This window comes from Sparus aurata, chromosome 13, assembly GCF_900880675.1.
Source record: "Sparus aurata chromosome 13, fSpaAur1.1, whole genome shotgun sequence".
Classification (NCBI taxonomy): Eukaryota; Metazoa; Chordata; class Actinopteri; order Spariformes; family Sparidae; genus Sparus; species Sparus aurata.
In genome coordinates, this window is record NC_044199.1 from 32,284,617 (window position 1) to 32,312,449 (window position 27,833).

The 27,833-nt window shown below is 42.4% G+C and overlaps 1 protein-coding gene and 5 non-coding genes across 7 annotated transcripts; 2 read left to right on the forward strand and 4 right to left on the reverse strand.

Annotated features, from left to right (window-relative positions):
• Positions 1 to 2,336: 2,336 nt before the first annotated feature.
• Positions 2,337 to 2,409, forward strand: trnav-aac (transfer RNA valine (anticodon AAC)). The gene has a single exon. It is a non-coding gene; the product is annotated as a tRNA-Val (tRNA).
• A 5,203-nt stretch (positions 2,410 to 7,612) lies between these two features.
• Positions 7,613 to 7,685, reverse strand: trnav-aac (transfer RNA valine (anticodon AAC)). The gene has a single exon. It is a non-coding gene; the product is annotated as a tRNA-Val (tRNA).
• Positions 7,686 to 11,475: 3,790 nt separating this feature from the next.
• trnav-aac (transfer RNA valine (anticodon AAC)) lies at positions 11,476 to 11,548 on the reverse strand. The gene has a single exon. It is a non-coding gene; the product is annotated as a tRNA-Val (tRNA).
• A 227-nt stretch (positions 11,549 to 11,775) lies between these two features.
• On the reverse strand, positions 11,776 to 11,848 carry trnav-cac (transfer RNA valine (anticodon CAC)). The gene has a single exon. It is a non-coding gene; the product is annotated as a tRNA-Val (tRNA).
• Positions 11,849 to 12,233: 385 nt separating this feature from the next.
• trnav-cac (transfer RNA valine (anticodon CAC)) lies at positions 12,234 to 12,306 on the reverse strand. Its single transcript has one exon. It is a non-coding gene; the product is annotated as a tRNA-Val (tRNA).
• A 2,198-nt stretch (positions 12,307 to 14,504) lies between these two features.
• ncf1 (neutrophil cytosolic factor 1) lies at positions 14,505 to 26,657 on the forward strand. 2 transcript variants are annotated; one of them, XR_003986470.1, is made up of 12 exons: positions 14,505 to 14,607; positions 14,804 to 14,884; positions 15,008 to 15,083; positions 18,006 to 18,171; positions 18,257 to 18,315; positions 18,471 to 18,593; positions 19,530 to 19,748; positions 19,831 to 19,948; positions 20,242 to 20,355; positions 25,199 to 25,374; positions 25,548 to 25,846; positions 25,910 to 26,657. XR_003986470.1 is itself a non-coding variant. In XM_030438490.1 (11 exons), the coding sequence occupies exons 1-11, from the start codon at positions 14,536 to 14,538 to the stop codon at positions 25,706 to 25,708; spliced, it is 1,254 nt and encodes a 417-aa protein (XP_030294350.1). In that variant the 5' UTR covers positions 14,505 to 14,535; the 3' UTR covers positions 25,709 to 25,847. The 2 variants fall into 2 exon arrangements, 1 of the variants encoding a protein (XP_030294350.1); XM_030438490.1 differs by lacking the exon at positions 25,910 to 26,657 and having other exon boundaries at positions 19,530 to 19,637; positions 25,548 to 25,847.
• The last annotated feature ends 1,176 nt before the right edge of the window (positions 26,658 to 27,833 follow it).

Below are 27,833 nucleotides of genomic sequence, written 5' to 3' on the forward strand. Positions count from 1 at the left end.
TAAGACTGAGATTTTTCCACTGTCTGTGTTTGTTTGAATGAATGTCGTTGAAGACCTTAACGAGGGCCGTCTCAGTGCTGTGATGTGGTCGAAATCCTGATTGGAAAACATCAAAACAGCCATTTATTATTAAGTAATTGTTCAGCTGTTGAAAGACAGCTTTTTCAATTATTTTACTTAAAATTGGGAGGTTTGAAATGGGCCTATAGTTATTCATTACTGATGTGTCTAGAGTTCTCTTCTTCAGGAGTGGTTTAATGACTGCTGTCTTAATGGCTTGGGGGAAGACACCTGAGAGAAGAGACGTGTTAACAATCTGTAGCAGGTCTGGAATCATGCAGTCTGAAACGTTTTTGAAGAACCCCGCTGGTAAAATATCCAGGCTGCAGGAGGAAGACTTCAAATGCTGTATAATGTCTTGAAGGTTTTTGTCATTAATTGGATCAAATTGTGTCAGGGTATTAGAGTTGGGTTTAGGTGGACAAAACGACAACACACCTCCAGTACCTGGTAGAGTGGCACTGACCGCTTGTCTAATGTTCTGAATTTTGGCAGTGAAGAATGATGCAAATTCATTACAGGCCCTGGTAGACAGATGTTCAGCTGCTACTGGCACAGGAGGGTTTGTTAACCTGTCGACAGTAGCAAACCGGGCACGAGCATTATTTTTGTTCTTGGTGATAATGTCTGAGAAGAAGGACTGCCTTGACTTTTTTAATTCTAAATTAAAAATGTAAAGTCTCTCTTTATAAATGTCAAAATGAACATGGAGATTTGTTTTTCGCCACCTGCGCTCAGCTTTTCGACATTCCCTGTAGTGTCTCACCTTAAGCCACTCACATTCCTAGTAACCTTCACTGCACTTAATGATGTTGACCCCTTAGAGTGCTATCAAGGGCATAAGAGAGCTCCTCATGCCCAGAAGCCTGGAAATACATATTTGGTTTACATTTCTATCACATTTAGAGCCTAAGATACACACATTTACAATTTTGTGCATGAAAATGGCATATGGTCAATGACCTCCAGCTGACCTCAGGGGTCAAATTGAGAATGCCTCCACATCTTAAATTAAAGCTTAGGTCATCAAGAACAAACCCTGAAAGTTTCATGCTTCTTTCACAAAATGCGAGATTATTGAGCTTAACAACTCCACTAACATTAAAGTGCAAGTTTGTTTTAATGTTCTGCACACATTTTTCACATCCTGTCATCAAACTTTTCAAACATAATGTTTCTCTGTGTATATGAGCAGCTCAGGTTACGTTGTTGCAATGACTTGGTTTGCTGTAAGTTTAGGTAGCATTAGTTACAGTAGGGCAGGGCAGGGCGCGAAGGTCTATTTCCACTGGATACTTCTCCGCTGCATTACGTTTCCGTCACGCCAGCGGAGCTGATCATTTTCACTTTCACTTTAGTCTATATGTTAATCCCCACCAGGTCCGCTGTGCTGTGTGTCTGCTCCGTCCAGCTCCGGCAGTCCGGAGCCCTCCGGCACAGATACGCAGGACTTCAAATAATCTCGCGGATGCTGGAGCACGATGCAGCAATTCAGCTGAATTTTGCGCTGAAATAACAATATAACATCCGGTTACTTTTCAAAATAAAACACTCCGTGTTGACACCTCTAAAAAGAGACAAACACAAGCTCTTCTGCTAATCCCTCGGCCGGGAACTATGCAGCAGGAAATATGACGATCCCTACATAGACCTTGGGTTTACCGTGAACATGGTCGGAAATGAGGAAAGACCTGTTTGCTTTTTATGCCTGAAAACTCTGGCAGGACAGCATGAAACCATTTTGATAATCAGGTGATTGTATGCAGAATGCTGCAACTCATTCAGTGGTTTATACAGATAAATAAATAAATATTATCAGGTTCTCAATAGTATTTCAATTCGCAGGGGTGCGAAAACATTTCTGTCCTCTAGGAGGGGCATGACAAAGAATAATTGAGAACCACTGCAGTAGGGTAACAACTAGCTGAGCACATCTGTTCAATCATATGCCCATTTTCTATTATCTTATCTCTCTGATACAAATCTGTTAAGTTAAATTAAATGTAGCTTGCGAAACAGACGTTTAAATTAAACAAGTCTGAAATAAATTTTAAAAAACAACAGAAAAAACAAAAATGTAAATGACAGAAGAAATATAACTCGAAGCGGGGAGCCTTCGTGTGTTAGATGCACGTGATAACCACTACACTACGGAAACTGTATATGCTGTAACCAAGTGCAGAGTCCGATGCTAAATTTCCTGTTGCACTGTACAAAATGCTTTACACTCAATTGACATTTCCGATTCGTTGTTGCGCATGAATGCATCTCATACAGTTTCCGTAGTGTAGTGGTTATCACGTTCGCCTAACACGCGAAAGGTCCCCGGTTCGAGACCGGGCGGAAACAGTATTTATTTTCAGAAACAGCCGACTTATACACATACAGTATCTAAACAACAGCTTCTGTCCATCGTCTGTGCAACATTAAAGTTAGTTTTCCCTTCAGGAGCTAATTTTAGCAGTAATGGACGAATGTGTCCACATACAAGGAATTGGACTCCAGGAATAACGTTAGACATGTACCTAAAAGGACATCACAACTATATTAAGTACCGTAATGACACAAATATAGGACGACCCTGATTATAAGACGACCCCTCTTTTCAAGACTAATCTTCAGAAAAAGACTCTGATAACCAAAATTCGTTTCTCAATAACAAACTCACATACCCTCCTGTCAATCTCTTGGAAGCGGCCGCTTAGAGGACCACGATAAGCTTTTCTCTTACTGTTTGCGTTTTCAGACGGTCTTTTTGGAACCGCCATCTTCGGACGTTACACTCCGTAACTCCATATTTCTTGGCTGGCTGACAGTTGTTTGGCGCCTCCGCTGCATTGATCACCATTATCTTGAAATTAGCATCATAGCTCCGCCTCAGATGTCTGTTAACTTGCCCCACTTTTGATCCACTTTGCTCCGTAAAAAAATCACAGCGTCTCTCCATTTTTCATCTCCTGTCACTTCTTCTCCGCTGTGATTGACAGATAACCCCAGCCACAGTGTCAGTGACGTCTCTACAATAAGCTGGCGCCCTCTGCCGTTGCGGTCGTGTAGCGACCCAGACAACTATCAGCATGTGTCAACGGTTAGACCCCGATTATAAGACGACCCCACTTTTTCACATAATTTTCATCGAAAAAAACCTCGTCCTATATTCGGGTCAATGCGGTAATAACTATATTTATCCTCTACCTGTGTTGTCACAAGAATTCACTGCTCATTTGATTCCACTGACTGTATTTGACTTACATCTAATGTACATATAATGTTGAACGAAAAAAAACAAACATTTAAAGTCTGTGTAAAGCAAATTCAGTCATTTTCTTCTAAACACGTTAAAAAGGTCATAAATGTATTTCCTTAAAACATGTAAAAAGCCATTCAACCATTTAGAATCTAATTTTGGAGTTAGGCTCACAAACTGTGTTTCAAAATTTCTGTGTTCAGGATTTAATGGGCGGGTCAGAAATCATGGCCACGTTGCACCCAGCCCTGCTGCGGAAGTGGTATAAATACATTCAGCGCATTAGCTTCGGTGGTTTTTCCGCTCGCTCTCGAGTCTTTGATAGCATCTCTTAGAATAGTTTGCAGCTAGCTAACCAGTCAACCAGTCAGCTACAGTCATGTCTCCTCCACATCGCTCGTGCATCTTTCCTGGATGCCACAGTGTGCAGGGTAACGGCACCGTTAGCTTATTTAAGTTTCCTTTGGATGACAACATAAGGAAACGGTAGATCGATTTTGTCAAGAGTAGCTATTCTGGAGAGTTCAAAATCACCACCATCACCCGTCTCTGCAGTGTCCACTTTACCCCCGATAGTTACAGCAACTGTCACCAGGTAAAGTCTGGATATCTGAAGAGTCCGTTGACGCTGGTCAGTGGGGCCGAACCGACCCTCTCCGTCCCCGGCTTGCATCCTCCCGTCCCGCCGACAGCGCACACTCTCATCTCCGCCGCCGGCATTATGTGCCCGCCTGCGACCGTCCTGCCGACAACAGGTCTCTCATCCTGCATTACGTGCCTGCCAGAGAGTGTAAGTAGAGTAAAGATACTCTGCCCAATCCCGACCGGGACTGCGGGCCGGGTCGGGCCAATATTTCCCGTCAATATCCTCGGGCCGGGTCGTGCCGGCCCTTGATCAAGCATTTGTGTGTGTTTTTTTTTTTAATAACTCAAAATAATGACTATATTTCCAGCTACAAAAGGCGCATCTCTCTCCTCCTTCCATGTTGTTTGTGCCGCTGCGTGGTTTTACACGCAAGTGTCCTCGTGCTGAAAACGTGACTTATCGCGGACGTGACGTCACTCCCCGAGACGCAAGAAGAAAGCAAAAATATAAATTTTTCTCCCCGACTGCCACGCGATGCTGCAGAGACGTGTCAGCCAAGACAGCCCCACAACATCCAGAGACTTGAGGTACTCAGGGCGGATCTCATCCACCCCCGGTGCTTTGCCACTGAGGAGCTTCCGGACTACCTCAGTGATTTCGGCTTGGGTGATGGATGGGTCAACCTCTGAGTCCCCAGCCTCTGCTTCCTCTATGGAAGGCGTGTCAGTGGGATTGAGGAGATCCTCGAAGTATTCCTTCCACCGCCCGACGATGTCCCCAGTTGAGGTCAACAGCTCCCCACCTCCACTATAAACAGTGTTGGTGGAGGTCTGCTTCCCCCTCCTGAGGCGCCGGATGGTTTGCCAGAATTTCATCGAGGCCGACCGGTAGTCCTCCTCCATGGCCTCCCCGAACTCTTCCCAGACCTGAGCTTTTGCTTCTGCGACTGCCCGTGCTGCCGCACGCTTGGCCTGCCGGTACCCGTCAGCTGCCTCAGGAGTCCCCCGGGCCAGCCAGGCCACAGCTTCGGACAGCAGCGTCAACAATGGAAGTGGAGAACATGGTCCATTCGGACTCTATGTCCCCAGCCTCCCTCGGGATCTGGTCAAAGTTCTCCCGGAGGTGGGAGTTAAAGATCTCCCTGGCAATGGGTTCCGCCAGATGTTCCCAGCAGACCCTCACAATACGTTTGGGTCTGCCAGGTCTGTCCAGCTTCCTCCCCCACTAGCGGATCCAACTCACCACCAGGTGGTGATCAGTTGACAGCTAAGCCCCTCTCTTCACCCGAGTGTCCAAAACATACGGCCGGAGGTCAGATGACACGACCACAAAGTCGATCATTGACCTCCGGCCTAGGGTGTCCTGGTGCCACGTGCACATATGGACACCCTTATGCTTGAACATGGTGTTTGTTATGGACAAACCGTGACTAGCACAGAAGTCCAGTAACAAAACACCACTCGGGTTCAGATCGGGGAGGCCGTTCCTCCCAATCACACCCCTCCAGGTAACACTGTCGCTGCCCACGTGGGCGTTGAAGTCCCCCAGTAGAACGACGGAGTCCACGGTTGGAGCACTCTCCAGTACCCCTCCCAGGGACTCCAAGAAGGCCGGGTACTCTGCACCGCTGTTCGGCCCATAAGCCGAGACAACGGTGAGAGTCCTATCCCTGACCCGAAGGCGCAGGGAAGCGACCCTCTCGTTCACCGGGGAAAACTCCAACACATGGCGGCTGAGCTAAGGAGCTATAAGCAAGCCCACACCAGCTCTCCGCCTCTCACCGTGGGCAACTCCAGAGTAGAAGAGAGTCCAGCCTCTCTCAAGGAGTTGGGTTCCAGAGCCCAGACTGTGCGTGGAGGTGAGCCCGACTATTTCTAGCCGGTACCGCTCAACCTCATGCACCAGCTCAGGCTCTTTCCCCCCAGTGAGGTGACATTCCATGTCCCCATGGCTAGAGTCACCATCCGGGGATTGGTAACGACTGCCACCCATATCCCACTGCACCGGCCCCTTCTGAACCCTCCAGCGAGTGGTGAGTCCACGGGAGGGCGGGCCCACAGGACCCGACCGGGCGCAGCCCGAACAAGCTACGTGGGCCCGCCCTCCCGTGGGCTCACCACTCGCGGGAGGGTTCAGAAGGGGCCGGTGCAGTGGGATATGGGTGGCAGTCGTGGGCGGGGGCCAAAGACCCGGCCACCAGGCGCTCGCCTGCGAGCCCTAACCCCAGGCCTGGCTCCAGGGTGGGGTCCCGGTGACACCAATCCGGGCGACGTGAACATCCTTGATGTTTTTTCTGTCATTAGGGGCTTGTGAACCGATCTTAGTCTGACCCGTCACCTAGGACCTGTTTGCCTTGGGAGACCCTACCAAGGGCATTAAGCCCTGGACAACATAGCTCCTAGGTTCATTCGGGTGCTCAAACCCCTCCACCACGATAAGGTGCCGGTTCAAGGAGGAGGAATTAATCTTATCATCAAGTAAAGATTTAAGAATGTGACATATTTTACAAATGTGTGTACCCATGTGTAGTATAAATATCCTCTACCTGTGCTGGGTAGGACAGTATTTCCCTTTTTCTAATGTCGGGGTCACTCGGGGGAACTCATGAGATTTAAAGTTGAAAAAAACTATATTTAAGGGCTTTTCTCTGCTGTTTAAACACAGTTTATGGTCATTTTTGACCCGAAGACAACAGAAGGGTAAAGCTGTTTTTAGGGGATGTATGCATATAACTTGGCTGTTTCTGAAATATAAATATTGTTTTATTGTTTATTTTCTTAAGTCATTTATATACTTATTTGTTGAGAGCGACATCCTCCATAACCAAAATAGTCTGCCTCCGTCTGGATTCGAACATGAAACCGGGCCAAAACTAGTGAGCTTCCAGAAATAAAACGTCCCTTAACTTTCCCCATTCATTCTCTATGGTAGTTCTTATCACTACGAATGTAATATATTTTTGGCCACAAGTGGGAAATTGGGGGCGCTGTTTCCCCATTTTGGGTAAAAGGAAAAAGACTTGATTTAGCTGCATAAACAACATTAAAGTGCAAGTTTGTTTAAATGTTCTGCTCATATTTTTCACATCCTGTCATCTTACGTAAGGGATAATGTATAGAACGACGGTCACTTTCGGGAAAATAAGTCCCGACAGGACGAACCGGACTGATTCCGCCATTTGAACCGTTCTATACATTATCCCGCTTATTACACCGTTACTTGCCAACACAAAAGAAAACTTGGCACAGGGTGTCTTTTTCTTTTCTTGACGTTGTGAAACTCATCCATACTAGTGGCCTAGGAGTACGTTTTTTCTAATATGAAGTAGACTACAGATCAGCTGACGTCGCTTAGCGACCAAAGACGCTGAGGTGATAAGTGACCGGACTACTTGCGGAGCAAAGATTTTAGAGCGCGGAGTGCTACGAAATACGTGAATCAGAGGCAAAAAGGCCACTTTCATTGACAACGGTGAAATATGCTGAGCAGCGGTCAATTATACGAAAATAATTGACCGCTGAACGTTGGGAAGGCACATTCAAGTGAAAGGAGCATTCTACAGCTTTAAGAAGAGCTGTGTGACAATTAAACATAATGTTTCTCTGTGTATATAAGCAGCTCAGGTTATGTTGTTTTTGCAACGTGGTGTGTTGTTTATTTAGGTAGGGTTTGTTACAGTAGGGTAAATAGGACAGGAACAGTTTCTGAAAAATAAAGATTGTTTCCGCCCGGTCTCGAACCGGGGACCTTTCGCGTGTTAGGCGAACGTGATAACCACTACACTACGGAAACTGTATGAGGGGCTTTCACGCGCAACTATCAATCGCAAACGGGGCCGGATCTAGGCGGGCATATATGAGGGGTCAGACAAAAATATGACGGGGGCATCATGTGTACACATCATGCTCCAGCACTTTTTTTTCTGTGCTTATAGTAACAGTGTTTCTTCATTGAATTGGGTTGTTAGCTATGTGTCCAACACCAACCTGGAGAAGTGGATTGCACCTTGTCAGGCCTCTACCATCAGACCTATCCAAATTCCTCTTTGTGAGCTGCTGGAAGCTGGAGCAAAAAATAAGTGAGCTGGCTTTGTTAAAAAAAAACAAAACGCTGTGATTATATGAAACAAAACAGTGCAGAACTACAGCCTGGGGCGGGGCTTCACATAGGGGTCTGTCAGAAACTGGTAGGGGCGGGCTGGGGTTGAAATTCAGCCCGGGAGCTTGGTTTGGAGAGGCCTTTTATCTGATTGCATGATGGACGCAAGTGGAACCGTAATTTTAACATGAATACTTTATTTGCAGTATAACAACTAATCTATTGAACTGCTATATCGGCATGAAAAGAACATCAGTAATAACGAATATTAGCAATAACTCATTAAAGTTGGAAAGAAAACAGATAGTTCAGAAAGCCACTGACATGACTGCAGGAGAGGATGGGCTTATTGTTTCTGTGTGACTGGAACTGGAACATCAACATATGATATCTTAATATAATTCTATGCAAACACCTATTGCCAACCCAGTCCTGCACACTGCACCTGTACCTGGCACTGTTTTATTTTTGGTGGTTTCCTCCTCCTCCTCTTTCTCCTCCTCCTCCTCCTCCTTCTTCTCCTACTCTTCCACCTTTTCCATCTCCTCCTTCTCCTGTCCCTCCCCATCTGTCTCTTCCTCCTCCTCACTCCTATGACTGGCATTATCCTGTCCCTCTGCATCAACTCCACGACTGACACTGGCCTTGTCAGCTAATATTAACAAAAACAGCAACAATGATAAATGAGTTAGGATGTAAAAGACAGGATGTATCGCCTATCTCTCTATAAAAGCAAGAAATCTCTGTCTGTCTGTCTGTGTGTGTGTGTTCCTCAAATATCTCTGCGGATCAGGATCAGACTGACCTGAGACTTTCAACATGGCTGCTGCGTGGTTCAGTGGTGTGCAACTAAGCATTTGCTTGGACTGCAATGATAATGTGAATAAATTATTTCATAAATGCTTTACAAATTCTGCAAGCATTGTCCACCAGAGCCAACCACTGCACACGTGGCCACGTGCGCACCAGAGCCAATCACTGCAGAGCTCAAGCCCACGACATACCTTAAAAAACAAGCAGATTTATACCTGCAGCGGCACGAGCTGGACCGGGATTTTGCCGGCGGTTCAGTTCCGTTCTGTGCATCTAAACTGACTGTTGTGGATTAATGAGATTAAACAAGTCCAAGTCTGTTCGGGTCTGAGGAGATCCAGAGACGCGCGGACAACGAAGTGGGATCGGAATCTGTGGATGTTCGTGTACACGACCCACCGCCCGAGTCGACGGAGCGGACGCACTGGCATGTCCAAAACCGGATTTAGGGTAAATAATGTCCAACACGCTTTTTCGCGAACATTGCCGTTACGTTTGCTTTATGTCTGGTGCAGGAAGAAACAGTAAAAATGCAGCAGCGCGAGCTGGACCGGGATTTTGTCGGCGGTTCGGTCCCGTTCTGTTCTGTGCATCTAAACTGACTGTTGTGGATTGTAATGAGATTAAACAAGTCCAGACCGAGTCTGTTCGGGTCTGAGGAGATCCGGAGACGCGCGGTCAACAAAGTGGGATCTGAATCTGTGGATGTTCGTGTGTAGCTAGCTGCTAGCCGCTAACCAACCCACACGGCCCACCTCCCGAGTTGACGGAGCGGATGCACCGGCACGTCCAAAACCGGACCTAGGGTAAATAATGTCCGCCACGCTTTTTCGCGAACATTGCCGTTACGCTTGCTTTGTTTCTGGTGCAAGAAGAAACAGTAAAAATGTGCTTTTGTCACGAAAGTGTCCAAGCAGCAAGTTTGGTTGTTGAGGAACAGGAAGATGTGGGAGGGACATCGGCGGATGATTGACAGCAGCAGTGATGTGTTGGAGACGGCGACAGAGATAGCGAGTTTTGAGAGTTGAGAGATTTGTGACATATAGCGTGTTTGGAGTGTGTAGTTACTGTGTTATGTAGTATTTGGTGTAGTGTGTTTAGTGAGTAGTGGAGTCGTGTTGTGAGGCGAACCAAGGAGGAGACGGCTGAATGTGGAACAGGCAGGAATGAGCTGAGGAGCCTGAGGCACTGCCTGCATTTAAATGTAAATAGTTACACATAACTTTGTAAATTTCAAAAACTTATGCACCAATTTAGTAAACAACAATTTATATTTGCATTATAACTAATGCAATTGGTTCATTAAACATATTTGTGGTTTTCACAGTAAAAAAACTAACTTTTTCTACTCTGATTTTATGTTATTTTGTGATTTTAGGTCCATAGTGTTAATATAGTACCTTAAAATGAAAAAATAACTGTACAGTCACACATGTGAGGTTGTGCTAAAAATAATTACACCAAGTAAGGCAAGGTAAATAGTTTTTAAGGTGAAATATAATGGTATAATCAAAAGTAGTCAAAAACAGCCAATTATATCCCTGACGTCCTTCAAACAGCCTCATTTGGCCATCCATGAAAAAGCTACTTAACCTCCCACTTTTCTATAGGAATACATGCTTCCTACGGGCACTGCACTAGTATATTCAAATAATAGCTTTTTAACTTTGAACACAGACTCTCTCCTGAAATATGTTTGCTTTTGCAATAAGGAAATGTGACCCTGCTGGGTCCCGTGTCATCATGGCCTGGCTGACCTTCACCCCTCCACCACTAAAAGCTCTGTTAATTTGGCACATTTGACTGCATACTGTATTAACCGTTTTTTCTTTTTTGCCCTTAATGTTTCTGCTCCACCCATCTCTTTCTCCGGCTTCTTTCTTTTTAGCATGTTTGCTCATTTGAATTTATCCTGCTCCTCTTTCTTTATTTAAACAGGAAAATAATGGTTTAATGACTGACTGAGCGGCTAGGGCTAGTTGGGAGGGGCCGCTCGTATCCCCCCTTAATATACTAAATATTAGATTGACCCAGTATGACGTTCCACTCTGTGCCACCTGCAGCCGTTTTATGGGGTAAAAAAACTTTCTGATCACTCAGCTCGCCCCTGGACACAGAATATTTGTCTTCAGTTTGTCACATACAGTGGACGTGGGCACTCATCTCTGTGCTTGTGACGCTGCTGCTTCTCCAAAGTCTTCCCGCTCCGTGGCCGAGGTGAAACCTGACACTACACTGTCAGGCTATGTCTTGGCTCATTTGCATACTGCAACCGTGATTGGAGGAGGGTTTAGGGGAGGGGTGTGTGTGTGTGCTGCGCAGCCTGTGAATACACGCACAGCGGTGGGACAGCGAGAGGAGAGGGAAGCCGATACTATATCGTGTGTGTCCCTTTTTCAGCGGATTTTTCTGCGACTGCAGATACTTTTGTCAACTTGTAATATATTAATTTTGTGACTATATTAAAATGTGCTTTCTCAACTTCTAAAATTTTGATTTGAGGGGGCAAGACATTTATTTGAGGGGGTGCTGCCCCCTCTTGCCCCTGCGTAGAGCCGGCCCCGATCGGAAATGTCCTCTCCCATCATAGAAAATAGATTACACATAATCGATCTGTCCATAAAAGCAAAGATGCACTTTGTATATTGTGTTGACTTTAAAAAGAAAAATCTGTTTCCGCCCGGTTTCGAACCGGGGACCTTTCGCGTGTTAGGCGAACGTGATAACCACTACACTACGGAAACACTGTAAAACCCTTATGGACATGTTGCATTCAAATACATATGAGTCTGACTGTTTTTACATACACGTTATCATGCTGAGAGATTCGCTTGTTGTTTGACAGTGATGTCATTACTTATGGACAGTACTGTTTGTACATGATGACACCTTCAGGGACACACCTTCCTACATGGAACTGCAACAGAGATATTTGAATTGTTCAGAAATGTAAAAAAAAAATTAAAAAGCATGTTTCCGCCCGGTTTCGAACCGGGGACCTTTCGCGTGTGAGGCGAACGTGATAACCACTACACTACGGAAACTGTCATGTATGAAGGGGGCGGAGTTTGTGTTGAAATATATAACACCATAATAAAGAAAGACAGTACAATGAGAGAAATCATGCTGTAAAAATAACAATAACTACATGAGGAAGACACCTTTCACGTGTTAGGCGAACGTGATAACCACTACACTACGGAAACTGTATAAAACCATTATGGACATGTTGCATTCAAATACATATGAGTCTGACTGTTTTTACATACGCATTATCATGCTGAGAGATTCGCTTGTTGTTTGACAGTGATGTCATTACTTATGGACAGTACTGTTTGTGCATGACACCTTCAGGGACACACCTTCCTACATGGAACAGCAACAGAGATATCTGAATTGTTCAGAAATGTAAAAAAAAATTTAAAAGTATGTTTCCGCCCGGTTTCGAACCGGGGACCTTTCGCGTGTGAGGCGAACGTGATAACCACTACACTACGGAAACTGTCATGTATGATGGGGGCAGAGTTTCCGATCAAATATATAACACCATGATAAAGAAAGACAGTATAATGACAGAAATCATGCTGTGAAAATAACAATAACTACATGAGGAAGACACACACACACAGGCTGATGTGTAATAGTGTGCAGTAACAAGCAGTGTGAGTTATCAGCTGACTCCTAACTGACAGTTATGTGACTCACAGGGAGGAAACCATCTGAAATTACATAAATGTATTATTTCTGGTAACCCCTGGAGATTTTATTCTAACAGAACTGATCCACTCTTTTCTCTTTGCCCACGATGGAGGAAGTTACTCTTGTGGGTTTGTTTGTGATTCTCTTCACACTGTGTTTGTTCCTCTTTGCTTGTTGCAAAAGTTTTTGGAAATCACAAGTTGGAGCTGAAAGCCCCTCTGAAAGCCCACACAACCAACACCACATGATTGCTACAGAAATAAAAGTAGTATGTGTTGTTGTGTATCCATAGAGAAAGTGATCAACACGGTGATTCCCCGTCTGGACTGTTGAGTAACAAGCATCTTTAGGGGAGTCCTTAAATTACAAGATTTCTTTTAAGTTAACCGTTTACTGATTTCAACCACTAGTTCTCGTAATTGTTCCATTTAAGATTTGGGGTGACATGTCCCGGTCACCAGGTGGTGTCCACAAATCTGCCTGATTATTATTTTGTTATGTCATTTTGAGATAATGGCATCTTAAATTTAAAATGGTGGAGGGAAGACAAACTGTCTTACTGTCAGAAAATCAGACAAGTCAGAAACAAAACTAAATAATCCGACCAGATTAAAATAAAAAGAAACAAAGGAAAAAACATTCGGATTATAAGAAAAACTCTGAATATCGCAGTTGATAATAATCCAGACTGGTCATCAGTTGACCCAGAGTATACAGTATCTACGTACATGTAAACAGTATCAGTACTCGTCTGTACATTTAGTGTCAGATACTTTTGATCGAGTAGTATTCATATGGACAGATGTAGAAACAAGATGTAGCAGAAAAATGCCATTAAAATCTGGTTAAAAGTGTTTCTAACATATCTTCTTTAGTTCAATTATGATTTTCTAGTTTTCTAAGAATATAAATATTAATCTAAATCCCCTCTAATGCCGTTGATGGAAAAAAGATAATTTGACATTCTGACGTACTTTAATGATTAATGCATGAATGGGCGGCTCTTAGCAATGCTAAGCTAAAAATACCTCAAACTGCTGTTCAGGAACATCAACCGCAGGATATCATGATGACGCAGTGAAGTCTGAATGTCTGTAGATGTAATAACTTAATCATTTTATTATGTCATAATTCCTCTCATTCTTATGAAATGTTGAGTAATGGCCACACTGTGAGGTCACAGTGACCTTTGACCTTTGACAACGGAACTCTAATCAGGAGAGCGACAGAAGTTTATGAAAGTGATGCTCAGGTGTTGCGTTATCGATCACACTGTTAAAACAACGACTTCCCACTTCACAAACAACGTGTTTCTATTTGACGACGGAAAGTTGAACCGAAACAGGAAACTCGGGCTGGAATTCATCCGTCAAAGAAGCTTCAAGTGAATAAAAGACCAACAGGATATTATTATTGTTGTCCTGGCCGTCCGTTCTCTGACGGCGTATGTTTTACTAACACGTCCTCCTGTTATGAAGATTTATTTTGGTTGGAACAGAAACTATTAGCAGATTTTCTCTGTCAAGTTTGGGAGTGAAGGCAGAATATTTCTTTTAAGGCGGAGCTGCAAAATATATCTTAATTCTCTCACTAAATTAAATATAATTAACTGTTTGACCGCAGAAGTTGTGCTTTTGGTGTCTTGAGGGTCGGGCTCTCTGTGTGCATGACATGGAAATACAACATAAAACAAACAATTTATCTGTTAATCAAGAAAACGATTTTTAGTTCCAGACGTACTTTAGAATTCTTCTTCGTCACATTTCAAAGGGAACTGCGGTACTTTTAACTCAAGTGCGACTGCTGCTTCTTCTCAACAACTACTTATTATTGTTAATATTCTTCTAATCTCACAAGTGAAAGCAGAAGTGTTTCCTCGTTTCTTTTTCCCTGATATGACATTATGTAAATCTCAAACACGTAAAGAGGAACTAACTCTTGTGGTATGTCATGGACACACACAGAGTATTTAAGCCTTGTGTCCGTTGTGTTTTTTCTTAGTTTGACTTGTGTCAGTTCGTTCTGTCTCAACATGGAGGAGAGCTACGTCAGGCATGTGGAGCTGCTGGGCTTCGAGAAACGCCTCTTCCCCACTCAGCACTTCGTAAGGCTCAAAACATTTTCTCTACAAACCCAAATTCTGCTTTAAATCTTCAAATTTAGGGACATTTTTTTTGAAGAACTGAGCCAAAGTTTGGAATAGAAACAGAGAAGCTTGAACCAAGAATCTAATATTTAGACATGACAGATTATTTTGTGTTTGAATGAAATAAAACATGTTGTATCGCCTGTTGGTGCAGATTTACATGCTGATGGTGAAATGGAGCGACCTCTCTGAGAAGCTGATCTACAGGACGTATCCTGAGATCCACACCTTCCACGTGAGTTCCTCTGCACGCCAAAGTAAAAGATCCACTCACATCATGATAATTTAAAGGCAGCAAAGGTGTAAAATGACACAAAACAAAAACAAAGCTTTTGTTTTGTTTGTTTTTTTGTGACAGAAATCACTGAAGGAGATGTTTCCCATCGAGTCTGGTGAAATAGAAAAGAAGGACAGAATCATTCCTTCGTTACCGGGTAAGAAACAGGAAGAACGTTAAGCGGTTTGTACGTATTTCACATCTGTCACCTCCGGTTTCCTGCACATCACAGCTGCTCCACTCTCAATTCTGCATTTTTGATTTTACAGTAGGAGGTCAATCCGTCTGGTTTGTTAGTTTCACAGACGTGGACGCTTCATTGAAGTTGTTTTGATGACACAATTTCATTTGACAGAAAGTAAACAATTTGAGACGCGACTTGGAAGATAAAGACTCGTGACTTGACTTGAAACATGATAATCTGCATTTTAATTTATGTTTTATGTTCAGTTTTATTTCATCTGGCTGTCAGTATTTCATTGTTTTAAGTGATAGAGAAGGAATGTTTCTTTTTGATCAAGAAGGAATTAAGAAATCACAAAGCTTTTATAAATTATGAGGTGTTTGTTTGATTCCATTTATATAACTTGATATATGCAAATGTTTTGCAATGATCCCTCAAATCAAAGATATGTAACAGAAGCAGGATATTTTACAGTTTAACAACAAACTTTAATGTCTAAAATGACACCAAAATGCACTGAAACAGCAAACTTCACTGCAAAAGTAATAATCATAAATGATCCGAGCATCTTTTACTGCATTATAATCTGACCTGGTGTCGTTATTAGACCCAGACCAAATGAGTTAATTCACATGTTAGATTATTAGTTAGTTAGCAGTAGAATCACAGACTAATTTAAACAGAGTAGAACAGATCACAAGTATCAGAACCTTTTCACTGAAAGGGGCTCTTTGAAACAATTTGTAGCAATTTACACGTATTAATCTCTTTTTTATTCGCTGTGACGTGATTAATGAGACCTTCCCGTCTCTCAGTTATCTATACGAGCTTGTAGAAGACTTGTTCAGATTGTTTATTGCTGCTGGACTCAGGGTTCTTTATGACGGACTCAGGTCCACTTCTGTCATAAACTAATGACTTCCAGCTGACGGATTAGTCAACAGAGAACCTGTAAAGCTGCTCTGCACGCTGTGATGCTCTTTCAGGAAGCACCTGTAGGTATCACACACATCAACTTCTCTTTTTAAAAACATGTTGAAGCAACTGAGTAAACTGCAACAAGCCTGAAATCACAATGTCAAAATCTCTGTAGCAGCGTTTCAAAGTGTGCGATATTTATCATCTAGCAGAACAACTCTGCAGAAATTGAATATAATATTCATGATTATGCTTTAATGAGTGTATAATCACAAGAAAAGAAGCTGTGTGAGACATAAATATCTGCTCATTCTTTTGGACATATACTAAATTCAAAACAGTACAAAGACTTATATTATAATACTTGTCTAGCCATCCATCCATTTTCTTCCGCTTATAGATAGATAGAATTACTTTAATGATCCCAGACTGGGAAATTACTTAAAATTTATCCGGGGTCGTGTCGCGGGTGCAGCTGCCCGTGCAGGGACGCCCAGACTTTCCTCTCCCCGGACACTTCCTCCAGCTCCTCCGGGAGGATCCCAAGGCGTTCCCAGGACACGCTGGATGACAGAGTCACACCAGCGTGTCCTGGGTCTTCCTCGTGGTCTCCTCCCGGTGGGACATGCCAGGAACACCTCCCGAGGGAGGCGTCCCGGGGGCATCCGAAACAGATGCCCGAGCCACCTCAGCTGGCTCCTCTCGATGTGGAGTAGCAGCGGCTCTACTCCGAGCTCCTCCCGGGTGACAGAGCTCCTCCCCCTGTCTCTAAGGGAGCGCCCTGCCACCCTGCGGAGGAAACTCATTTCAGCCGCTTGTATCCGGGATCTTATTCTTTCGGTCAAGACCCAAAGTTCATGGCCATAGGTGAGGGTCGGAACGTAGACTGACCGGTAAATCTCTCTTCACCACGACAGACCAATACAATGATCGCATTACTGCGGCCGCTGCACCGATCCGCCTGTCAATCTCACGCTACATCCTTCCCTCACTCGTGAACAAGACCCCAAGATACTTGAACTCCCCCACACTCGGCTGCAAACCGCCCCAGGACATGTTGGAGGTCCTGGCTCGATGGAGCCAACAAGACAACATCATCCGCAAAAAGCAGAGATGGAATCCAGGGGCTCCCGGACCAGACCCCGGGATACTTATAATACTTTTAATATATTTATTGTTTAAGTCATCACCCTCAGGGTTTTTGGTTAATATGTGCTTGTTGTGAATTTGAAGGAGGCATCATGTTTCAGAAAAGTTGAGACAGCAGCAACAAAAGACCGGGAAAGTTGTGAAATGCTCCAGAAACACCTGATTTGGACCGAAGGTTGAGAACTTTGAGCTTCCTGTTCAAGCTTTTATATCTACAATTTTCAAAATCTACACATACCAGATGCACCAGGAGAAGTGAAATTAATTTCTGAGAGATATTTTTAGATCTGTAATTTTTCCGTTTGGTGCCACTTCTTGCTTTCACTGTATATTTGCAGCCAGGTGTCATAAAAGAGACACTGACACTGAGCGGGTCGGAGTTTTTACCAGATGATTTTCTGTTCCTGTTTAGATGTTCAGGACCAGTTTACATTAAAACAGAACTGCACACATTCGTCTTGTGAAACCTAAATTACAAAAGAAAATGTGTTGTAATGTAAAGAAAGAGAAGCAAAGACAAAACCTCAGTCCTGATGCAACTGCGGCATCCCTAACGGTCTGGAAACTTCCACCTGTGAACAGCGACATACGTAGAGTGAGTGCAGCTTAATAAAGATAAAGAGAGATTTTAAAGACAGAGACATTAAAGAAGAGTAATCCCGTAGTTGTAACAACAATCGTATTACCGTGCTGTTTGTACAAAACAAATAAAGGACATGAAACAGACGTAGCTTCTGCCCCTAACTGGAAATCTATCGACAAGTTACTGGGTTTTTGATTTTGACCTGTGGCTGTTCTCCAGCTCATGTTGGTTGTTTGTGTCTTCAGCACCGCGATGGCTCGACAGCCAGAAGTCGACAGAAACCAGACAGACCACGCTGGCAGAGTACTGCCGCCTGCTCATCAACCTGCCGCCTCACATCTCCCGCTGCAAACTCCTCACCAACTTCTTCAAGGTCCGACCGGAGGATGAAAACCCGCCTGCCCCGAACACGTCAGTATAGAACACACTCGTCTGCATCCACAAATGTCTTTAAAATGAATGAGTCGAGTAAATCAGATGATCGTTCCCTCTGCAGACTGAAAAGAAGCGAGACGTTTGCGGTGACCAGAGAGATAAACAGAGGCAACACATCAGGTGAGAGTCACTTTAGACCTCTTTAACAAATTCACTGTTCTCAAAATCACACAATAATATTATCATCATTCAAATATAGATGTATTTGATAGTTTCCTGTAAGTGTCGCAGGTGTTTCCTGGCGTTAAATTAGATTACTGTGTTCTACCTGTCAGACATTTCCGGCCCGATCATATTAGACACCTACAGAGTGATCGCAGACTTCACCAAGACGTCCAAACACGAGATCAACCTGCACACCGGAGACCTGGTGGAGATCGTGGAGAAAAACCAGAACGGTGAGAAGAGCTTTAAACTTAGAGTCGTGGGATCATTTGAAAACACATAATGATAATTCTACATATTTACGTGTGTGTGTGTGTGTGTGTGTGTGTGTGTGTGTGTGAAGTGGAGAGGTGAAGTGTCAGTTGTAAAAACAGGATGTAACATTTACATAAATTATAGTTAATTATTTCCTGAAACTTGATTTGATGACAAAGACTTGATTCTTCTGAACATACTTCCAGTTATTCTTCCTTCCAAAGTCTCTCATCAGCTGCAAATATAGATTTATTAAACCCTTTTTGAATAAAGTTAAATAAATAACTTAACTAAATTTTATTTGGAGTCGACTCAACAGTTAACGCTACCTTCACCTCCAAAGTTATAATCACCGTACAGCTTCGTCATCCCGAATTTCTTCACTTTTCCAGTTTGTTTTTGTACATATTGTTAATAATATTCACCAAAACAGTTTCTTAATAATTTTGATAACCACCTCAGTGTCTTTTATAAACATTAGAGACTTAGTCACTGATCTATCTAAGGATAGGTCACGATTGTTGAATATTTAAACTGTTATAAAATATAAAAATTATTATAAATTATTAGAATACTTAACTCTTTTTCTCCCTTGTTTTTAACGGTACCTGGAAGAAGCCCCGCTGGTATCACAGTATTATTACCAGGCCTGATAAAACCTCTGTGACAGTCTTTTCACACATTTTTTGCAATGATCCCTAAATTGTGTTCATCAAGCACATAGATATGAAACAGAGGCAGGATAATTCACAGTTTAACAATAAATAAATAACTCCTGCAGAAGCAAACAGTAAAATGAAGCTCTGATCTCACTGCTCATGAGCTGGAGAGTGTTCTGACACTGTGATCACTGAGGTTGGAGGAAACGTTACTGTACAGCTGACAGGTTGCTGTGTTCCTGCCGTTGTGTTCAGGTTGGTGGTTCTGCCAGCATGAGTCCAAACATGGTTGGGTTCCTGCGTCCTACCTGGAGCCTCTGGACGGACCTGAGGAGTCGGAGGAAGCTGACCCAAACTACGAAGGCAAGATGTTTACATTGTTCTCTTCTTTAAATGCATGTTCTCCCCCTGCATGTGTTGTTAACGGTGTTGGCGGACCAGAGGAGTTAGAGGAAGCTGAACCAAACTATGAAGGCAAGATGTTTACATAGCTCCCTTCTTTAAATGCATGTTGTCCTCCTGTTTGTGTTGCTAACGGTGTCGCGTGTCCCTGCAGGAGAGCTGCACGTCGCCATCAAAGCCTACAAGGCGGAGCAGGAGGACGAGATCTCTCTGGAGCTGGGTGAAACCATCGAGGTCATTCACAAGCTGCTGGACGGCTGGTGGGTCGTCAGGTAGGATCTAAAGACACAGACCTGCTCACACATTAAAGCAGCTTTAATTAATAGTTGTATAATAACACAATCAAAAGACAACGAGTTGAGTATCTCTGGTGAACATACAGAGAAATATCAGCTGGATCTGCAGCTCCCTTCGGCTTTAAGGAGAATTTTAGAAAGTTTCAGCTCATTGTTTATCCGTCTGAACAGAACCTGTGATGATAGACCTGCTGGTGACGTTACAGGTGTTGTCAAGTCATTTTTTAGGAACTAGGAATATTTATTGACTTATTTATTGACTTTTACAGGAAAGGAGATGAAACCGGTCACTTCCCCTCCATGTTCCTGCAGAAGGCCAGCAAGAGAGACATATATGAAGTGCAGCGGGCGAGTCTGCACGGACAGAAGCCTCCACCTCGCAGGTACGTCGGAGATCACGAAATTATAAATAATTATTTAATTTATCGATGGTCAGCTGCCTTAACAATCAATTATCCACCCTTAGAAAACTGTTTTAACCACCAACTTGGTCCGTGTTCGACGCAAAACCAGAGTCGGGTTCATTTGGAGTTAAAAGAACATAAATCACACAAAATAATGACGTCATTTTAATTGCAGAGCTCCTGTTTGTCCCTGTTTAACATCAATCCAGCCGATATTAAGACTTCTAAATGGCTTAAATGTAAAAATTAAAGGTGATAATTCGTATAAACAGACTGAACTTTTATACGTGCAGCATTTTTGCGAACATCTGGTGTACAGATTTGCACGTAGTTCCTCTGGAGTCACTCAGATGTCATATTGACTCACTTCAGACAAAAAGAGAAATGTGTTGCACACCCTCGTCCTGTTTCACAATCTGTAACTCAACATGTTCCTCACATACAGATATCTGCTAATTTCATGCTTATTACCTTCAGGATTAGTTATAAACTAAACTCAAACTGGGATGGCAGGAAAGCAAGCAAGGGTAAAATAAAAAGGTAAAAAAAACTACGACATTGGCGAAATAGCAAATACTGGAGAGAGGTGAAGAGCAGGAGCAGAATATTTCAAATAACCGTGTAGAAACTGAAGCTGGCGACAGTGAACTGAGCAGGAGTGCTCGTGGCTGCTAACATTAGCAGAAAACTCAGTTAATTAAACAGTACGCTGGTGGGACACTGGTCCACATTATTTCATAATATATTGTGTTACATATTGTTAACTTGATTTACAAAAGGACTTGATGTGCTCCTGTATGAACAGTGCGCGTAAAATGTGCACAAAAATGTAAATTAATTTGTACACATGCTTTAGAAAACATTCAGTCATGTGGAAACAGAAGTGTGGAGGGTTCTGACAGAGAACCTGTCAACTATACTGATCTTTAGTTAATTACTTTGTGTGTATTTTAGATACTAGTGCAGTGCCCGTAAGAAAAGTGTATTCCTATAAAAAAGTGGGAGGTTAAGGAGCTTTTTCATGGATGGCCAAATGAGGCTGTTTGAAGGTGGGACGTCAGGGATATTTAGGTTTGTTGTGAAATCTGATATTCCAGGGTATAATTGGCTGTTTTTGACTATTTTTGATTTTGCCATTATATTTCACCTTAAAAACTATTTACTTGGTGTCATTATTTTCAGCACAACCTCACATGTGTGACTGTACAGTTATTTTTTATTTTGACAAACTGTATTAACACAATGGACCTAAAATCACAAAAAAAAACATGAAATCCGAGTAGAAAAAGTTAGATTTTTTTAACCACAAATATGTTTAACAATCCATTTTTTTTTTTACTTATAATGCAAATATAAATTGTTGTTTGCTAAATTTGTGCATACATTTAAAAAATTTACAAAGTTATATGTAACTATTTACATTTAAATGCAGGCAATGCTCAGGTCTGCCTGAGCTACTTCCAGCTGAATGAAGAGCTGCACTGCCTGCTCCACATTCAGCTTCTCCTCATTAAACAAAAAACCGACTCCACTACTCACTAAACACACTACACCAAACACTACATAACACACTAACTACACACTCCAAACACGCTAAATGTCACAAATCTCTCAACTCTCACACACACCGACCGTCGTTGCATGTCAATCATCCGCCTACGTCCCTCCCACAACTTCCTGTTCCTCAACAACCAAACTTGCTGCTTGGACACTTTCGTGACAAAAGCCCGTTTTTACCGTTTCTTCCAGCACCAGACACAAAGCAAACGTGACGGCGATGTTCGCGAAAAAGCGTGGCGGACATTATTTACCCTAGGCCCGGTTTTGGACGTGCCGATGCTTCCGGTCCTCATTAAACAAAAAAACGACTCCACTACTCACTACACCAAACACTACATAACACACTAACTACCAGAGATGGGACCAAGTCACATATGTGCAAGTCTCAAGTCTTAACCTTCAAGTCTCAAGTAAGTCTCAAGTCATTTTTTCTTGGGCAAGTCAAGTCAAGTCACAGGTTATATCAAGTCGAGTCAAGTCAAGTCCTGTACTAGTCCAAGTCAAGTCACCTTATTATTGCAATTTAACCCACAGAATCTGATCTTAATAAAGTGAAAAGACAAGATATAAGTAGCCTAACTGTCAGTAAAAATCAATGGCCAATGTGTCCAACCTGTTTAAAAAATGACAATACTTTGGATTTGCATTGTAATTACTGATATTCAGTAAAATACATAATGGAATCAAACAAAACAGAAATGTACATTTACTCAGCTGTTAACCCAAATCAACAAATCAATATGCTGTTTTTTAACTAGGGGTTACTTCATTTTAAAATCCTATTTATTTCATGTACTGTTTGAACATATGTATTCCATTTTAAATTATATTTACTTACTTTGCTAAGTTTAAAAAAACATATTTGTGTCATGATCTGTTTTTAAGCAGCATCTACTTTATTTACTAGTGTTTTAGCTTGTAGTAATTACTCAATTTTAAGACAATTGCTTCATTTAGTCCATCTCAAACAGTATTCATTCAACTTCACAACCTTAGTTACTACTACTACTTTTAGGTGACTTCATCGCTGCAATATTTACTTTGCAGGGATGACCCCGCGCGTGCACACACACACACACACACACACACACACACACACACACACAGAGGTAGCGGCCAAAATCACGCAGGTAGCCCACCGTTGCTTAAGAGGCAGGGAAAACACTGGGTAATGATTCGGTGTTGGCGGGCTGGTATGTTATTAAGCTCATTTAACTCTGTGTTGCTCGTTCGTAAAACGTACAGCCAGTCTTGTGATGAACCGGTCGGAAGGTTCGCTCACGCTGTCTGGGGTCGATGTTGGCAAATTAAAAACAAGAAGTTCCACCAAACCGACCCTCCCCACCCCACACCTCCGTATCATATCAAGCTAAAGTTAGCTAACTACCGACTAGGCTAACAGGATAATATTAGCTTATTGACAAGCACTTACTGGGCAGAATGGCTCTTCAAATGACGAACAAAGTTTGAAGTTGTCGCTTGGCTGTCCGAGATGTTTATGTCGCATGTCTTGCACTGTGCTGTGCGTCTTTTGCCGTCAAAATGGTAATTCCCGAAAGCCGAAGACGATGACTGTCAGCCCCCCTCCCGCTGCCATGTTGATGCAGATCTCATATTAGAGGGCGGGCTTCTCAAATAAACACATAAGGTACGTAGAGAGGGCATGATTGATTGACAGGGTAGTGATCCAATCATGACAACGCCATTCTCAGCCTGCGCTCCTACCGGGTAATCGATATATATATATGTGTATATATATATCTATATATATATATATATATATATATATATATATATATATATATATATATATATTTTTTAATTAATGTATTAATTAATATTCAAACTGAAATCATGAACTGAATAACACTCAAAGTCATTGTGTCTCAAGTCAAGTCAAGTCCCGAGTCATTAACTTCCAAGTCCGAGTTGAGTCTCAAGTCTTTTTTTTTTTCAAGTCAAGTCACAAGTCATCAAAACAGCGACTCGAGTCCAAGTCACAGTGACTCGAGTCTCCATCTCTGCTAACTACACACTCCAAACACGCTAAATGTCACAAATCTCTCAACTCTCACACACACCGACCGTCGTTGCATGTCAATCATCCGCCTAGGCCCCTCCCACAACTTCCTGTTCCTCAACAACCAAACTTGCTGCTTGGACACTTTCGTGACAAAAACCCGTTTTTACCGTTTCTTCCTGCAACAGACACAAAGCAAATGTGACGGCAATGTTCGCGAAAAAGCGTGGCGGACATTATTTACCCTAGGTCCGGTTTTGGACGTGCCGATGCTTCCGGTCCGTCGCCTCGGGGGGTGGGCCGTGTAGCTAGCCGCTAGCTAGCTACACACGAACATCCACAGATTCCGATCCCACTTTGTTGTCCGCGCGTCTCCGGATCTCCTCAGACCCGAACAGACTCGGTCCGGACTCGTTTAATCTCATTAATCCACAGCAGTCAGTTTAGATGCACAGAACAGAACAGAACGGGACTGAACCGCCGGCAAAATCCCGGTCCAGCTCGCGCCGCTGCAGGTATAAATCTGCTTGTTTCTTAAGGTGGGGGGTCGTGGTGGGCTCTGCAGTGATTGGCTCTGGTGTGCGCGTGGCCACGGTGTGCAGTGATTGGCTCTGGTGCGCACGTGACTGTAGTGGCTCTGGTGGACAATGCTCGTGGAATGTGTAAAGCATTTATGAAATAATTTATCAACGGTATCATTGCAGTCCAAACAAATGCGAAATAGCACACTCTTGAACCACGCAGCAGCCATGTTGAAACTCTCAGGTCAGTCTGATCCTGATCCGCAGAGATATTTGAGGAACACACACACACACACACACACACACAGACAGACAGACAGACAGAGATTCCGTGCTTTTATAGAAAGATGTTTGGAAATTAAAAGTTAAAGTTAAGATCAAAGACAACAATTGATTGTGCACGGATGAATTAAGTTGTATCATTTCATTTGTATAAATCTTTCAAAGTGCATTTCATCATCGTGCTCGTTTATCACATCTATCGTAATTTAGCAAGTTAGCATTTTAATGTTAGCATGTTAGCATTTTAATGTTAGCATGTTAGCTGGTTAACATGTCAACACACAACTCATTTGCTGCCTGAACACACATTATTTAAACTGATGGAACAATTAAAGTGTTTTTTCTTTTATCTCACTGTTAATATGATGAAACTCAAACAGTCAACAACCAGCAGCTCTACTTACTTGTACAACTTTGTGCATCCTTTACTGGCTCTCAGGTCCACCATCCGAAATGCTAAAAGCATCCACAACAAGTCTCGTCAGCGGCTCACCCAGGACACCTACCGCAGGAACAGCCGACGATACCTCCAGCAGAAGGGCGGCCGCCTCGCCTCGCCACGCAGGAACTCCAAGAGCACGGCGAAGTCACCGCTGGCAGAGAGAAAGAACCAGGGTAAAGAAAACATGGTCACACTGACATGTTTCCACAGCAGTTTGTCACATCTGAATTAATATGTTTTTGTCTTTTACTCAGTCCAGAATATGGAAAACACATCTGTCCACTGGTGCAACAAACTACCCATAAAACCACCTGTAACACATTATTTTGTCATTTATACCCCACAGACAACATCCCGGAGCAGTCTACCTCCAGTTCTGAGAGCGAGCTGAAGAAGGAGGTTCCGGTCATCCCTCCCCGGCCGAGTCCAGAACTCATCCTGGAGCGCTGCAGTGACAACACCCGCAAGAAAGTCAGCATCAGGTCTCGCACCAGCTCCGCCACTTAGCACGGGTAGTTTCACTGTACGTCCTAAAGTCGCAATGAAACAGTCAGTTTAGAGCTTTTTTCTACCTTAATATTTTGCAGACAGTTTTCATTAATTGTCCAAAATCCAGTGTAAAGTGTCCTTTAATACTTTTAGACTTCCTGGTTAGTCTTTAAAAAGTCTTTTTAAACACCTCACAGATATATACTTTCATTTTAAGAATAAGAAAGTTAAGAAATTTCCTTAAACAGCTGATCACTGTGGTAGGAAACAAAACATTTGTTAGGGACTATTTTCAAAGGTGGATTAATCCTTGTTTGGTGCTGAGGTGAGTGTGTCACAGAGTGTAAATAATCAGACTGTCCATCAGACAACACAGGAAAAGAAGATATATCGTTCTGTGATTCAGTTTGTGCTGTTTTTGTCTTTGTTTTCTGATGACAAGAGGACAAATATTGAATATCACCAAATCTTAACTTTAGTGTCATCTGGTGGTTATATCAAGAATTAAACAGACAGCAAAGCAGATAAAACAGACGCAGGATGAGTGAAAGCAATTATTATTATTATTATATTTTATTATCTCATGTCAGCTAACTTGTGATTCTAGATCCCAGAAAGACTAAACTTCCAGGATTTCAAAAAATCACTGTTGTATATATTATATTTTATTATTTGTTTTTAATTTGTGCAAAAGCAAAGTGTCATAAACAACAATATTCAATAATTAGAAAATTATGAATGAAGTGGAAATTCATCTTATAACCTTCATAAAACGGCACACTGTTGTTTTTACACACCAGATATAACCCGAACTTGTTTGGTTGGAGTATTATTATAATACTGTTTGTAGCTCATGTGCGGAAGCATTTAGATTTATTTTCAATGTCATCTGTAGAGCTTTGTTTTTTATTTATTTGCTCAAAATATGTATACGATAAAAAATAAAAGCTGATATTTCTGCAGTCTGCATGATTGTTTCCTTGAATCTGTGCCTTCTGAATGAACGTCTACTCATTCAAATACACTTTGAACTTTAAATGAAATACTTCACAGTATCAGGCGGCTGTAATTCAGACCGCAGAGTTCTGTGAAAGCAAAGTGGATTCCCGGTTTTGTGGGACGAACAGAACAGAAGTAGGTTACAGGGAATGTAGGTCTGTCTTTAAAAAGCCTCAAAGTCAACAACCTGCAGCACATTTAGAAACGAGGCTGAGGATGTCGAGGACATGAAGTCAGGTTTAACATCAGAAGTTCCAGTTCTCACTCTGGATTGGCTGTTCATGCATTACATGACATAATGAGACACTTATAGTGAATTAAATTATTAATATGAAAGTGTAACTACAAGGCAATGTGAAATAACGCATGCTGCACATGTGAGAACTGTTATTTAAAGGGTTAGATCACTGAAATCACAAGTAGTATTTAGTCTGACAGGCAAAAACCAAAAAGATTTTATTTTATTTATCATTATATTACTATACTTTAAGGAGTATAAAGTACTTTGTTAATAATTAGAAGACTACAAGTAACAGTCCCTTACTTTAAAGTAACTCAAGTTGTCAAGTACAATATTTGCCACTGAGAAGTAGTGAGAAGAAGTACGCTGCATGAAATGGAAATACTCAAGTAAAGTAAAGGTATATCAAATATGTACTTGTACAGTACTTGAGTAAATGTATTAAAACGTTCCATCCTGGCTCAGGGAGGTTGTTTCTCTGTAAAGTTTGCACGCTCTCCCCTTGTTTGCTTTAGTTTCCTTCGCCATCAGAAGCACGTAGGTTCATTGTTGTTGACTTCCTGTTATAAATGTGTTTACTTTAACTATTCAGCAACAAATATTGAAATGAAGGGTGTTGACAAGTTCCCTTAACATCCTGAACTGTGATGTCCAGCCAAAATTTCAACCCAAACCACTGAATAAATGAGCAACAGGTGAGATTCAGTCCCTCATGCTAGTACCGTATTTTATAATTTGAACTGCAAAATGGCTGCTTACTGCTCCCAGATATTAGGATGGGTTAAAATGCAGCGAACTCTGACTGTCACTATATGTTGCACTCTGTATGATAACAATAAAACTTGACTGATTTAATTATGTTACTGAAGAAGTGATTAATAATAGTATGGTAGTAGTATTATT

Excerpts from the sequence above, each read along its gene's own strand:
- ncf1 (XM_030438490.1), top strand. The coding sequence starts at position 14,536 with ATGGAGGAGAGCTACGTCAGGCATGTGGAGCTGCTGGGCTTCGAGAAA. Across the intron at positions 14,885-15,007 it reads CTGAGATCCACACCTTCCAC|AAATCACTGAAGGAGATGTT; the intron begins GTGAGTTCCTCT and ends TTTTTGTGACAG. Across the intron at positions 19,949-20,241 it reads GACGGCTGGTGGGTCGTCAG|GAAAGGAGATGAAACCGGTC; the intron begins GTAGGATCTAAA and ends TGACTTTTACAG.